Consider the following 16,353-nt stretch of genomic DNA (forward strand, 5'->3'; position numbering starts at 1 on the left):
CAATACGCTATTCTCCAGGGCTGCATCAGCGATTCCATGTGATGGAGGGTGGATGCATGTATCCTCGCTAACGGAGGTCATTTTGAACATTTCCTGTAACAAAGTGTTTGAAGTCACGCTGGTACGTTCTGTTGCTGTGTGTTTCCATTCCATGATTAATATGATTTGAAGACAAGTAATAAAATGAGCTCTAACATGGAAAGTAAGCATTTCCGGACATATGTCCACATAACATATTTTCTTTCTTTGTGTGTGAGGAACGTTTCCTGAAAGTTTGGCTGTACCTTTTTGTAACACCCTGTATATAAGATATAAGAGGTAATTTGTTATTCAACTTACAAATTTGTTGCAATTGCTTCTGTTAGGCCATACAAGTTGTGCAAATTATAGTGGTTGCCATAATACTGCTTGGCAGACATACACAAGGTGTGATAGAAAAGATTTCCGCCTTCTAGAACAGGCAAGTATGGAGGATAGTCCAGGTTGTTGAGAGGGCACCCTGCGGCTGTCCCAGAATAGAAGTTAGACGGCTCATTCATATCCTATAAATTAAAAAGAAATTAACTGCAGTCATGTAAACAAAACCAGAGCTGTTAGGGTAAGATAGGTCAAAGATAACAAAACTGTTAAAATACTTACAATCCAAGCACCATCATAGGGGAATAAGTCATGCATGTTTTGAAGTTGTTTCAACCAGTAAGTAGTAGTCATCGGGTTGGTGAAGTCTGGCCACACGGTTGAAACTCGATTCCACACCTGTTCTCATAAAGAAAGCCAAATAAAAGAAAGAAAGACAGAATGAATCTTTCACTCTGCAGTGGAATGTGTGCTGCTTCAAAACTTCCTGGTAGATTAGAACTGTGTGCCCACCTGAGACTAGAATCCGGAACCTTGCCTTTCGTAGGTAATGCTCTCTCTGAGTGAGCTATCCACAAACAATGTATGACCTGGCCTCACAACGTTACTTCTCCCAATATCTCCCTCTTACCTTCCAAACTTTACGGACATTTTCCTGCATCCCTTGCAGAGAGAGAACCTTTAAAGTGTCCAGATAGCTCACTCAGTAAGAGAGTTAGCTGCAAACAGGAAAGTTCTGGGGCTCAGTCCCTGTTCGCTACAGTTTTTATCTGTCAGTAAGTTTCAAACAAAGACAGTTACTCAAGAATTAAAAGTCTAAGTCAGTATGTTGTTTATTACTTGTCTTATCAATGATAATGCACAAAATTACAGTATCATTGCCTTACTGAATCCTTTTGTTTTTTCAAGTTACTCAAATTAAATGAGGGCATCTGTTTTTAGTTAGTACTCGTACTACTGCCTACTTTATTACAGAGACACAACAGAACACAAAATAAGACAGGGTGCTTGTGACATAGCCACCACTAAAATTTTTAAATTATATATTTTTAGAAATATTCCTTGAAATTTGATATTTGTAATGCATTTTTTATTGGGGTCAACACTAGTATTAACACAGCTTAAGCACAAACATCAAAATGAATTAAAAACATGAATTTAACATCAATCAAATTCTTGGATGGTTTTTCCAATGTTTATTTAGCAGCTGTGACTTTACATCATGAATAGTTCACACCATTAGAGCATCTCAAGAAAGGAAATATATTGACACTATTGACACTTTCCCCTCGTTGTCACTCTGCATTTGGTACCTGCAGCGTTGCTTCATGTGCTAGCTGAAAGATCACTGGTAAATAATTTCACAATCTTGAGTTTCCATGTTTTGACAATAAAGCTTTTGCTTCAGCACAGACTCCTGTCATGAATACATGAAGGATCTCTCATGTACCAGTGCTTCAGGTTCACTACATAAGCTAAGTAGATGAATTTCATTTATCTTAATACAGTTTTCATTTTCTACTTTTGTACTTATGAGTATTAATGACTTACTTTTCCAACAAATGGTTTCCCTGAGGAATTTTTAACAAAAATGCCCATCTGAAGACCCATATCATAAGGAGCATATGTACCAGGCACCTGCCCTGCACTTATTCCTGGGTCGATTAATGGTACAAAATGCATGTTTGCCTGGTAACAAATAAAATATATATTAACCAACATTAATAAATGAGAACAACTACCTACAGAAACACGGGTATGCTCACCTCATGTAATTCTTCAACAAACTTAGGCAGGCCTGCAAACCTTTCTTTGTCATAAGTGAAGTCATTACTGTCATTCATGTAATCGAGATCCAGCCACTGCACATCCTAAGGCAGGAGAAGAGAAACAGGATGTGTTGAAAAGCACAACACTTGTCAGGGTACAACCATCAAACAGAAGCAGTTACTAGAATGAGGTTTTTACATATAAATAAAAAAAAGTAATTTAAATAGATGCACAACATTAACAAAGCCAAAGGAACAAACCCAGCAAAGATTTGTTAAAACACCAAATACAAGCAGTTACTAGAATGAGGTACTTAAACATAAATAAAAGTAGTAATTTAAGAAGAAGCATAACAGTGACAAAGCCAAAGGAACAAACACACTAAAGATCATATACAACTTCTAATAACTACCTAATATTATCTCATATAATCAAATTGCATTTTATAGTGCAACTAGCTGACAAGCACAGCATTGCCTAGGTGTTCATTCTGCCAATTTTTTATTATAAACAAAACCTTATACGTACTCCTGCAGTAGACTTGGTGCGAGATGATCCCAGACAGTTTCTGTATGCTGGATGCAGCTGCTTCACATGTCTACCAATGTGATTTTGTAAACGCCTCAATGGCAACACCTCTTCATATCTCTATAGATGGTTATTCTTTTTGCCTATAGCTGTTTGCACTTCGCAATTGAAAGCTGCCAAATGTGTTTCCAGGTGTCAGTGATTTCCTTAATTGACACGACTGAAGAAGTGTCTTAGCAGTAAAGAGTAAATGTGTTAAAACACTGATGTGGCATTTTTTCACATCTCTCTGTGCTTATGACGTCATATCTCTTGAACTATGTGTGGTAGAGCAATATATGTGTATGCATACATTCAGCAGCTTATGCGGATACTGTTTGAAAATATGTTGTGAATAGATTCAGCAGCAAAGAACTATTAAGTTTACATGTGACGCATAATGTGGCAGTTTTTCATGCATCCCAATGTTTATGTCATCATTCTCCTGAACTATGTGTGGTGCCATGATCTAATTTTGTAGGTGTGTATAGTGGCACATGAGGATACTGTCCACAAAATTTATTGTGAATAGAGTTAGTAGAACTAAAGTAATAAATCTGAATGTCACGCATGATACGGCAGTTTTTCACATATCTCATTGTTTATGACATCATATATCCTAAACTATGATAGGTAGGTGGTTCTTACCCCCACAGCGATTGTTGTCTGACAGAAAGGAATATGTCTACCAAGTTTGGTTGAAGTCAGTCCACTGGTATAGGAGATGTGGGGAAAAACACACACACACACACACACACACACACACACACACACACAGTATATACTGATTTTTATGGCATATGTATATGGATGAATTAAATGAGTTCCAAGAGCATATTTTCAATTTAAAGTTACAAATTAATTATACATACTATTGGGATACCAGCTGCCTGTGTTTTCTTCAGTATCTCCTTTGTATAATTTAGTGTTTTGTAGCCAAATCTGCAACCAAAAATGCACAAGAATTATCAACATTTCTCTCCCTTTTAGTTGTTTTTTTTTACATAATATGACATTTATGTATTTCACTTAAGTTTAATTAATAAACACGATTATCTTCCAGATATTTTATTTAGTTTATATAACAAATATAGTAGAACTTTTTACTCTGAAGCAACACAAAAAGTTGAAATAAAAACATGATGCTTCTTGAAGGCTAAAACTTAGCGGTAAGTTACTGTAGAACATGTTAAAAGAAAAGTACTGTATTGTATTCTAAAACAATGCATTATTTAAATGTTTAGATATAAGACTGGATAACTGACAAAGAGGTATCGAACTGAATCAAGAGCTCTGATGGACAACTTGACTGGAAGAAGTGATAAACAGATAGTAAATATCCTGAGGTATCAAGGAATAGTTAATCTGGTAATTGAAGGAAGAAGGAAAGGAAAGGGAAAGGGGGGGCTGTTAGTTACAGGTGGATGGATGAAGTTATTTAGGGTAGTCATGCAGAGATAAAGAGAACAGACATGATAGACTAATAAGTGTCTTCTGACTGAGGGGGAGAGTCATAACAGTTTAATACAACTGTCAAAAATTATCGACAAAATCGACTTTAAAGTTTCCTGAGTGTCCTTAAGGCTAGCTCGATTTTCCTGGAGGTCGCATGGCTCTCTGGTAGAATGCTTGACTGCCATGTGGATGTCTTCCATTTGATTCCCAACCAATGAAAATTTTTAAACATAAGATTCTATGATGTGTGAAATATATAAAGATGGGGGAAAAATGGTATGGCATGAGACTGATGATCGCTGGTTAGAATCTCATTTTATCTGTTTTGGTTTTTTTTTTTCTTCCCTTCATTTAGTTCAAATACCTATGTCATTTAAATGTAAAACTCATCAAATATATACTACACTCCTGGAAATTGAAATAAGAACACCGTGAATTCATTGTCCCAGGAAGGGGAAACTTTATTGACACATTCCTGGGGTCAGATACATCACATGATCACACTGACAGAACCACAGGCACATAGACACAGGCAACAGAGCATGCACAATGTCGGCACTAGTACAGTGTATATCCACCTTTCGCAGCAATGCAGGCTGCTATTCTCCCATGGAGACGATCGTAGAGATGCTGGATGTAGTCCTGTGGAACGGCTTGCCATGCCATTTCCACCTGGCGCCTCAGTTGGACCAGAGTTCGTGCTGGACGTGCAGACCGCGTGAGACGACGCTTCATCCAGTCCCAAACATGCTCAATGGGGGACAGATCCGGAGATCTTGCTGGCCAGGGTAGTTGACTTACACCTTCTAGAGCACGTTGGGTGGCACGGGATACATGCGGACGTGCATTGTCCTGTTGGAACAGCAAGTTCCCTTGCCGGTCTAGGAATGGTAGAACGATGGGTTCGATGACGGTTTGGATGTACCGTGCACTATTCAGTGTCCCCTCGACGATCACCAGTGGTGTACGGCCAGTGTAGGAGATCGCTCCCCACACCATGATGCCAGGTGTTGGCCCTGTGTGCCTCGGTCGTATGCAGTCCTGATTGTGGCGCTCACCTGCACGGCGCCAAACACGCATACGACCATCATTGGCACCAAGGCAGAAGCGACTCTCATCGCTGAAGACGACACATCTCCATTCGTCCCTCCATTCACGCCTGTCGCGACACCACTGGAGGCGGGCTGCACGATGTTGGGGCGTGAGCGGAAGACGGCCTAACGGTGTGCGGGACCGTAGCCCAGCTTCATGGAGACGGTTGCGAATGGTCCTCGCCGGTACCCCAGGAGCAACAGTGTCCCTAATTTGCTGGGAAGTGGCGGTGCGGTCCCCTACGGCACTGCGTAGGATCCTACGGTCTTGGCGTGCATCCGTGCGTCGCTGCGGTCCGGTCCCAGGTCGACGGGCACGTGCACCTTCCGCCGACCACTGGCGACAACATCGATGTACTGTGGAGACCTCACGCCCCACGTGTTGAGCAATTCGGCGGTACGTCCACCCGGCCTCCCGCAGGCCCACTATACGCCCTCGCTCAAAGTCCGTCAAATGCACATACGGTTCACGTCCACGCTGTCGCGGCATGCTACCAGTGTTAAAGACTGCGATGGAGCTCCGTATGCCACGGCAAACTGGCTGACACTGACGGCGGCGGTGCACAAATGCTGCGCAGCTAGCGCCATTCGACGGCCAACATCGCGGTTCCTGGTGTGTCCGCTGTGCCGTGCGTGTGATCATTGCTTGTACAGCCCTCTCGCAGTGTCCGGAGCAAGTATGGTGGGTCTGACACACCGGTGTCAATGTGTTCTTTTTTCCATTTCCAGGAGTGTAATTAATGTTATCTGTCATTTTTATGAAAAATGCAGATCATCTTTTTTCTAATTAAATACACACACAAAATGCCATTTTCATTGCATATATAAATCCTTAATTACTGATCTTTGATAAAATACTGTTTAAATGAAAAAAATTAGCAGAAAAGGAAAGAAGTAAAATATGTGTGGATGGAATAGAGGGATGTGTAGTGCTGGAATGAGAACAGGGAAGGGGTTAGATGGGTGAGCACAATGACTGATGAAGGTTGAAGCCAGGAGGGTTATGGGAACGTAGGACAGAGAGAAGGGATAGTTCCCACCTGCAAAGTTCAGAAAAGTTGGTGTTGGTGGGAAGGATTCATATGGCACAGGCTATGAAGCAGTCACTGAAATGAAGAATGTTGTGTTGGGCAGTGTGCTCAGCGACACGGTGGTCCTCTTGTTTCTTGGTCACAGTTTGTTGGTGGTCATTCACTCTGACAGAAAGCTTGTTGGTTGTCATGCCCACATAGAATGCAGCACAGTGGTTGCAGCTTAGCTTGTAGATCACATGACTGGCTTTACAGGTAGCCCTGCCTTTGAGGGGATAGTTGATGTTAGCGACTGGACTGGAGTAGGTGATGGTGAGAGGATGTATGGGACAGGTCTTGCATCCAGGTCTATTAGAGGGATATGAGCAGCCATGAGGTAAGGGGTTGGGAGCAGGGGTTCCGTAGGGATGGAAGAGTATATTATGTAGGTTTGGTGGAGAATGGAGTACCACTGTGGGGGTGGGGAGGTGGGAGGGGGAAGGAGGTGGGAAGGATAGTGGGCAGGACATTTCTCATTTCAGGGCCCTAAGAGAGGTAATAAAAAAACTGGCAGAGAATGTAATTCAGTTGCTCCACTCCTGAATGGTACTGAGTTATGAGGGAAATGCTCCTTTGTGGCCAGAGGATAAGACTTTGGGAGGTGGTGGGTGACTGGAAAGATAAGGAACGGGAGATTTGTTTTTGTACAAGGCTGGGAGGATAATCACGGTGCTGTAACAGCCTCAGTGAGACCCTCAGTATATTTCAAGAGGGACCGCTCGTCATTGCAGATGTAACGAAAACAGGTGGCAGGGCTGTATGGAAGGGATTTCACGGTATGGAATGGGTGGCAGCTGTCAAAGTGGACGTATTGCTGGTAGTTAGTAGGTTTGATACAGACAGAGGTAGTGATGTAGCCACTTGTGAAGTGGAGGACAACATCTAGAAAGGTGGCTCGTTGCGTTGAGTAGGACCAGGTTAAGTGAATGAGTGAGAAGCTGTTGAGTTTCTGGAGGAATGTGGATAGGGTATCCTCATCCTTTATCCAGATCGCAAAGATGTCATCAACGAATCCAAACAAGGTGAGGGGTTTAGGAAGGATTTCTCTAGATGGCCCAAGAATAGCTTGGCGTAGGATGGAGCCATGCGGGTGCCCATAGGCGTACCCCAGATTTGTTTGTAGGTAATGCCTCCAAAGGAGAAGTAATTGTGGCTGAGAATATAGTTGGTCATGGCAACCAGGAAGGAGTTGGATGGTTTGGAATCTGCAGGGTGTTGGGAAAGGTAGCGTTTAATAGCAGTAAGACCACAGGCATTGAGTCAATAGTGACGAGCAGGGCTATGTGTGGTAAAGGGACAGGAACTGAGGAGATTCAGTGAAGGAAATAGTTGGAATCTTTTATATGGGAGGGTATGTTCCGGTTAATAGGCTGAAGGTGGTGTTCTACGAGAGCAGAAATTCTCTCTGTGGGAGCACAGTAACTGGCCACAATGAGGCGTCATGGATGGTTGTGTTTATGGACTTCAGGAAGCACATACAAAGTAGGAGTGTGGGTCGTGGTAGGGGTGAGGAGGGAAATGTACTCTGGGGGGAGGTTCTGGGAAGGGCCTAAGGATTTGAGGAGGGACTGGAATGGGGTCACTGTGGCAAGGTATGTAGGTGGATGTATCTGACAGCCGGCAGTGTCCTTCTGCCAGGTAATCCTTGCGTTGTGAAACAAGGTAGGATTATGAGGTCAGCATCAGGTTTTAGATGGTGGGCTGTGGTTCTTTCTGCAGGTGTAAGGTTCGTTTGCATGTTGAGGGATTTGGGGTATGATGGTGAGCCAAGGTTCAAGGTTAAGAAATTCTGGAAAGCTAACAGGGTGTGATTTGGGGCCAAGGGGGGTGGATCCCAGTTGGATGGTGGAGTGAACTGAGTCAGGCAGGTTTCAACATTGGTCTCTGGTTGAATACGATTGGTAGGGTTGGTGGGGAAAAAGTGTCTCCACTGTAGGGACTGGTGGAAGGAGAAAAGTTATTTAACAAGTCCTGCATAATTGAATTTGAGAAGGGAGCAAAAGGTGAGGCCTTTGGAAAGGACTGATATTTCTGCAGGGTTAAGGCTTTTGGAGGAAAGGTTCATGACTGTGTTTTGGGTCTGTATAGGTTCTGGGTTCTGTGCAATGGTGGGAGGGAGTTTTGGAGGGTGGAGTAAATCTACTAGGCCTGTGAGACAAGGTTTGTCAGCTATGAGGGGATGTGGGGGAGGTTTGGAGGATGTAGAGTGGTGGACAGTGGTACTCCAACGTGGTAGTAGGTAGTGAGCAGGCTGGAGAGGTTTTTTGGGTGGTGTTGTGTATGTTGCTCTAGTTCCCTGAGGGCAAGAGTTTCAATTTGTGTTATCAGACAAAGGAATTTGGGATTGCATAGCAGGAGAATTTTACGGATGGAGAGAAGGTATTGCAAGGAGGTTTGGGCTCGGTTGACTTGGTTTTGAAGGACTATGTTGATGAGGGGTAAGGTCTGGTGGAATCTGAACAGATGGAGATCGTAGCGGAAGGATGGGTGTCAGCCGGAGATGGGTAATTTGATGGTTAAGGCCATTTGGGGGGATTCCATGAGCAAAGCAACAATGCAGGAACAGTACGTGGGACTGGGTTCTGGTTAGGGATAAGAAACATTTTCTGTATTGATACAGATGGAAGGAGCAAAGATCCATGGTGTTGGAAAAAACACGAAGAAATACGTAACAAACGCAGAATTACATCTGAAAAAATTTGCAAAAATACACCCAAATACATTGGAAAAATCATGAAAAGGAAGAAACAGATGGAAAAGGGGAAAACAAGATGAAATCTGAGAGAGTACGACAATAGTAAAAGGCGAAAGCCCACTATAATTGTCATGAAGTCACAATGAGATCACAGAAAAGATATAAATAAAAAATATTTTACTGTGGATTGCAGATCTGAGGGTGGATAAGTGTGAAGAAGGGGGATGGCAGATGTAACTGGATGAGGGGAAATTAGTAGGTGCGAACTAGGATAGAAAAGAGAAAGAGTGGGCAGTGGGGAGGGTTTGTAGGATGAGGTACAAGATCAAGAAGCACCAGAAAGGTGCGGGAAATAGCATGTGAAAGTATGGGTCTGTGGTGCAGGAAGAGTGATCTATTTGAACATATAGAATTAATGGTATTGGCAGGAGTAATGTGGGACATCAGACCCAGAATCCTAAACCCCTCACCTGGTTCAGATCCATTGATGACATCTTCGTGATCTGGATCGAGGGTGAGGACACCCTATCAACACTCCTCCAGAACCTCAACAGCTTCTCACCCATTCGCTTCACCTGGTCCTTCTCAACCCAACAAGCCAACTTTTCAGATGTTGACCTCCACTTCAAAGATGGATGCATCACTATCTGTGTCCATATCAAACCTACTGAACACCAGCAATAGCTCCACTTCGACAGCTGCCACCTGTTCCATGGCAAGAAGTTCCTTCCATCAGCCTAGCCACCTGTGGTCACTGTTTCTGCAGTGACAAGCGGTCCCTCTTGAAATATACCGAGGATTTCACTAAGGCCATTACAGACCGTAATTATCTTCCAAACCTTCTACAAAAACAAATCTCCCATCCCTTATCTTTAAAGTCCCCCACAACCTCCCACAGTCTCACCATCTGGCACAGAGGAGCATTCCCCTCGTAGCTCAGTACAATCCAGGACTGGAGCAACAGACTCACATTCCCCGCCAGTGTTTCAACTACCTCTCGTCGTACCCTGAAATGAGTAATGTACTGCCTGTTATCCTTCCCACCACTCTCACAGTGGTATTACACTGTGCACCAAACCTACACAATATACTCATCCAACCCTACACAACCCCTGCTCCCAACCCCTTACCTCATGGCTCATACCCCTATAATATACCTTGATGCAAGACCTGTCCCATACATCCTCTTACCACCACCTACTCCAGTCCGGTCACAAAAATCACCTGTCCTATCAAAGGCAGGGCTACCCGTGAAACTAGTGATGTGATCTACAAGCTACTCCTGCAAACACTGCACCACATTCTATGTGGCTATGACAACTAACAAGCCATCGGTCAACATGAATGGCCACCGACAAACAACTGGACCATCTGTTGCTGAGCGCGACATTCTTCATTTCAATGACTGCTTCGCAACCTGGGCCATATGGATCCTTCTCACCAACACGTTTTTCTGAACTGCACAGGTGGGAACTTTCCCTGTAATATATCCTACATTCCTGTAACCTTCTTGGCTTCAGCCTTCATTAGTCAGCATCATCACCCATCAGCCCCTTCTGTGTTCCCATTCCAGCACTCATCATCATCATCATCATCCGTTATCTGCTATATCAGCAGGTCCTTTGCCTTTCCATTTTCTGCGATCCATTGCTTCCTTCTTAAGGCTGCTGTATGTTGTACCGTCCATCATGTCATCCAGTATCTGGAATCTCTTCCTTCCTCGCTTCCTTTTCCCTTCTACGTAACCTTCTAAAACTGTTTTTATCAGTCAGGCATTCTTTCTTAATATATGCCCAATCCAATTTCTTTTTCTTCTCTTTATTACATCTAGTAACTGTCTTTTCTCTCCCACTCTTCTCAGTACCTCTTCATTTTTTACTCTGTCCATCCAACTTATTCTTTCCATCTTCCGCCATGTCCAGATCTCAAAAGCCTCCAGCCTTTCTCTGTCTTTTTTCCTCATAGTCCGTGTTTCAGCGCCATATAGAAGAACACTCCATACAAGACATTTTATGAGTCTCTTTCTGAGTTCTCTGTCCAGACCGCTGCAGAAGATTCTCCTTCTCTTATAAAACACCTCTTTTGCCATTGCTATCCTTGTTTTAATTTCTGTGGTGCACTTCCAGTCGGTGTCTATCCTGCTGCCAAGATACTTAAAATTTTGCACCTGTTCTAGTGTTTCTCCATTCAGCACAATTTTTATTTCCTTATTTCCTCCTATTGCCAAGCACTACACATTCCTTTATTTCACCCATCCACATTTTACTTCTCTCCTTTTCCGCTACTCCCCCACACCCGCTCCACCCCTTCCCCACCCTCCCTCCACCTCATTCCAGCACACTCTCCAGAAGTGCGCATCATCCCCCAACCCTTCCCTGCTATCCTTCACTCTCCCCACCCCAGCCTGCCCCTTTTGTGATAGTCTTCTTTTTTTCCTATCTGCGACTCAGCTTCTCCGCTACATGGCGAGTAAGAACTATCCTTTTCATAATACTGTTACATTTCATCCTGAACTTTCCAATGTTAGGTTTCAGCTACAATCACTTGAGTCAGGATCTCGGTTGGTTTCAGCTGATTCTGTCTGAAGCTAAGACAATGAAATGGAAAACAATACAATTTTCATTGAGACAAGTGCAAAGAGGGAACTTTCATATATTAGCAGTTGAAGATTACAAGTTTCACACACCACATACTGGCCCAAAAAATAAAAATGACTTGCAGAAGTAATGACAATGGGGACCCACTGTAAGAGGCTCCATGTGTGGAATCCCTAGGTATCCAGATGGATAATAAACTGAGTTGGCACCAGCCAGTTCATCAAAAAGCTCAGTCCTGCCTGCTCTACTCTTGTAAATCTCTGTTTATTGCCTGGATCTACAGACAGGATTTCTAGCATACACAGCATACTTACGCTGAATACTGCCCCCTGGCTTAATCTTCAGGAACAATGCAGCTAAGATAAAAAAGTATTTATTCTACAGAAGGATGCAGTAAGAATGTAAAACAGATAACCAAAAAGTCTTGCAGGAGCCTCTTCAGGGACCCTTGGATCCTTACTGTGTGTCAATCCATTTACTGCATAAAAATATCAGTAGTTAAAAGGAAAAGTGAATTTAAGTTGAGCTGCGAAGTTCATAACCAACCACAATACAAGGAGTAAAAATAATTTTCACACAGACTGTGCACTGCTACCTAGGATTCAGAATGGAGCTTTTTCATTCTGTTGCAGGAGTCTATAACAGGTATACACTTCAAACAATGGGAAGTCCAGGATGGACTGTAACAATATTATGAAAAGGAAAGTTGCTACTCACCATATAGCAGAGATGCTGATTTACAGATAGCCACAACAAAGAGACTGTCAAAAATAAAGCTTTCAGCCAGTAAGGCCTTCGTCAAAAACAAAAGTAGACACACACACACACACACACACACACACACTTCTTAACAGACAACAGGCAGGTAACTGCAAATCCCATTGAATCATTTTTAAAACAATAAAAGTGTGTACTTCTTTTCACTCAATATTTCTCAGATACAGAAGGCATCAATTAACATCTCCAATGGAGTTGTGGTTTCCTGAAGTCAACTTCAGTCATAAGGCTCACCATACCTATTATTTTCTCCCCACATCAAGAGCAAATATTTGTCACCCTTACAATTTCAGCAACATCTGGACCGACTTTATGCTCCACTTCAACTTTGTCCTTATTATATGGTTATGGTTCCCATTAGTGTATCCTCTGCTCCAATTTTTATGTGACAGACCCTATTTTTAAGAAATTGTCCTGGTGTCCCCAAACACACTTTAAAGATAGAGGAATGTCCTGAATTTTCATCTTATGTAGTGTTCCTTATTTGAACTTAGTACCTGACATTATATGATGGTGTCTCTCAAACAACCAAGCTCATTGGGTTTGCATTAGTTGCAGCTTTGTAATTCCCACTTGCGACAGTTTTTGGGTCATCGGCATCGTTCTCCTTCTGCTCATTGGGTAGACCAGCAGTCCTCCCTTGACTGTAATTTGTTGCATGTTCATTGAGACTGCCCACGTGTGGAAGCCATGGAAACTGCTTGTGACACTCAGTTTTCGGACACCTGTATTTTCGCTAGACTGTGGGACTGTCCCCGCAGCCCCACATGGGTCGCTGCTGTGTATTTCACTGACTTTCTTTGCGTGTACATTCAGGACTCAAATGAAGAGGCCATCGTCTGCCTCTTCCACAACACATTGTCGAGGTTTCTGGCTACGTACTGGATGACGCTAGTCATCTGGTGCAATGTCTGCACGACGGCCAGTGGCACGGTCTCCTCAATTTGTTGCACCCTGAGTCACAACCCACGGAACACAGTGGTCCACCTCGTTTCCCCCTCCCCCCCCCCCCCCCCCCCCAGGCTGCCTTCTGGGTCTGTCCTACCGGCAGCAATAGGGGTGGCTGTCGGTTGTCGTGATGAGCTACGAAGGTATCAGTTATTTGTGGTGGATGTCGGTCGTGCAATTCAGCTGCAGTCGCTCCCTGTCGGAATGTCACCGCCACAGTCTTCTGGCCTGCTGGGTGACTGTGGTCGCGACGTGGTGCAGGGCCTCACTTGCAGTGGGGGGCTTCCCCGTTTCTGCAGCCTCCACGGTCCTCTCGTCGTTTGTAGTCTCAGGCCCCACTGAGACTCACACCTGCACCTACCGAGGTGGAGCCCACAGATTCTGATCTGCCCTCCTCCTCCGCCCCCTCTTAAGAGTGGAGGTGGCCTCACCTCCACTGCTGCCAGTGGACATCCCATTCCCTCAGTCTTTGCGCCTTCCACCCTTCCAGCAGAACTAATGGTTTTTGGACAACATGGTTGTGGAGATGAAGCAGCGATTAGTACAATTAATCAATTATTTGAAAACAGTCTTAATCGCATTTATTATTATTATACCGCCAACCGGTTTCAACCCAACGTAGGGGTCATCTTCTGGGCATTTACACCATTGGTTGACTGCTGGTGGTGCCACTCCTGTCTACATAACGGCAGGAAACCATGAAAATGGCCAGGCTTGGGTAGCAGACACCTGCACAGAACCAAAGAGGCTGCCAGAGAACCTGGCAGCAGGCCAAGATGATAGTTTCCTGCTGTTATGTAGACAGGAGTGACACCACCAGCAGTCGACCGGGTTGAAACCGGCTGGCAGTATAATAATAATAATAAATACGATTATGACTGTTTTTGAATAATTGAGAACTAATGGTGACAGTGCTCCTTCCTTCAGTGGTCGACCTGCTGGCAGGTTCTCTGGCAGCCTCTTTGGCTCTGTGCAGGAGATTGCTTCCCATGCCTGGCCATTTTCATCACTTTGGGGCCTTTTCAGGGAAGAAGGATTTCGTATCCCCACCAGCAGACATTGTGATGGAGGCAGATGAGCTGGGCTGGGTAGCACTGCAGAATAGTGGGGAAACCTCCCATTGAGGGCAGACACTGAGCTTAGTATGGGCAGACACACTGATGGAGACGTTTACCTGTGGGTGGCCATAAGCCGAGCAGGGCCAGTGGTTATGCCGAGTCCTACTACCACGGACCTCACACTGAGCATTGCGTCGAGTGTTGTCGTCTCGTGCTCAGTCGACAGACACCCGTGCCATTTGTGTGCCGAGTTATCACGATGCAAGTCTTTATGACTTTGGGACTTTCTGTTTCATGTAGATTGACTCACGTGGTGAGTATTCGTTTCCTCTCATGGGGTTCTGTTTGAACCACCGCTGGCCCACGAAGTGCCCATGCCAATGGTGTAGAGTAGCAGCATTGTCACGGCAGTGCACATACTAACAAAAATCCACAAAACCTCAAAGAAGCTGTGGACCTGCAACTCTAAATGAAAAATATGCTCAGTGATCTAAGTTATATTGACCAAACATGTGGATTTGTTGATTTACATATTTACATTCATGGGGTTTCAAATAATTTCCAAATTAATATTAGGTAGTTGCAAGCCTGTGGCATTTTTTCATGGAACCTGAACTCCAATATTTTCCTTCTATCCTTTGTGAACCGATTGAGTCTAAATGTCAAGTCATCTCATTCCACAATCGCTGAGCAATTCCAGCTGAATGAAGGTTGACATTGATATCACAGCAAAAAAGATCATCATCCATATTTCATGAAAGCATTTGAGAAGGAAGTCTCAAAGACATAGTGCAATAACATTTACAAACAACAAGAATTCTGGTTCCTGATAACCAGGCTATTATTATGACTACACACTACTTACAACTATTTCTACACAAACTTTTAATTTAATCAGTGTCAGTTTTCTCTGAAGGCCCATTTATCGAAGCAAGCTTGTCCAAGTAATCAGTAAGGCAATAAGCAAATATAAACTAGGCTCTGTAATGTCAATTATCAGCTGTATTCAGCTGATTCTACATAAAATTTAGCACAATTTTTTAAGGCAACTGATACTGTGAGTTAATTACCTGCAGAGATGGAAACCCAGCCCCCAGTATGGTGGCATGGCAGGGTAGCCCACTATATCTTGGTACTGCTGTACCACCTCAGCCGGTGAAGGACCCATGAACACAAAAAAGTCCAGGATTCCTCCTATTGTGCGAAAAGTAACTGCTGGTGTTGGCTGCAGAATCACCTCTAAAAAAAATAGTAAACACCTTTTTAGACATTTATTCAAATTCAGAGACCCAGCCTTTCGTTGAACTACGACTTTGCCCCATCAGTAATGCTTAAAAAACACAAATAAGCATTTAAAATGTTTTGTAGGAGTGAAACTAAATACTGTTATCAGCAAACTTGATATCTCATTGGTAAAAAAATAATACAAACACCTGTCAAACATACCATGCATCTAAAAAATTCTGAAATCCTTCAAGGGATTAATGAAAGGAGAGCAATGAGATCTATACCTTCCTTGCATTGTACTAGTAACAGACCTGTAATTATTTTTCCAACATAGATGGCAGCCATTTGATAATATTCAAATATGGTGATAGCGGAGGGAAGGGGATGTGAATTATTTCTAGTAGGTGGTTTTCAAAATAACTTTCAGAATTTCCAGCCTTGTAAGTCGAAGTGTTATTTTTACAGGAAACAAAGACAATACCATCATATGAACATGGGTCACCTAATATACTTTCATAGAATTGTCACCAGGACACAGAAACACCACATGCTACATACTACAGATGGTACGAATAAGATCTGTCATCTTGTAAAACCCCAACATAAGGCCGCAAATATTAATTAATTTATATAGATCAAAGAGGCTAGCCACCAGCCACTTCAGAATGCAACTACCAACTTACATCCACGGACAGATTACTTCCGACCTATGAAATGAAGAATTTCCACGTTCTGCTTTAC

General features: G+C 43.3%; 1 protein-coding gene across 1 annotated transcript in view; it reads right to left on the reverse strand.

Annotated features, from left to right (window-relative positions):
• LOC126473741 (lysosomal alpha-glucosidase-like) overlaps positions 1-16,353 on the reverse strand; it is a 134,026-nt gene that overhangs the window by 74,276 nt on the left and 43,397 nt on the right. The window contains exons 5-10 of the mRNA XM_050100989.1: positions 15,456-15,624; positions 3,567-3,636; positions 2,124-2,228; positions 1,909-2,046; positions 640-756; positions 340-542 (exon numbers count right to left, since the gene is read on the reverse strand). Of these exons, the coding sequence (XP_049956946.1) occupies positions 340-542; positions 640-756; positions 1,909-2,046; positions 2,124-2,228; positions 3,567-3,636; positions 15,456-15,624 (802 nt within the window). The remainder of the gene's footprint in view (positions 1-339; positions 543-639; positions 757-1,908; positions 2,047-2,123; positions 2,229-3,566; positions 3,637-15,455; positions 15,625-16,353) is intronic.

This window comes from Schistocerca serialis, chromosome 4 (genome assembly GCF_023864345.2).
Source record: "Schistocerca serialis cubense isolate TAMUIC-IGC-003099 chromosome 4, iqSchSeri2.2, whole genome shotgun sequence".
NCBI classification, from domain to species: Eukaryota; Metazoa; Arthropoda; class Insecta; order Orthoptera; family Acrididae; genus Schistocerca; species Schistocerca serialis.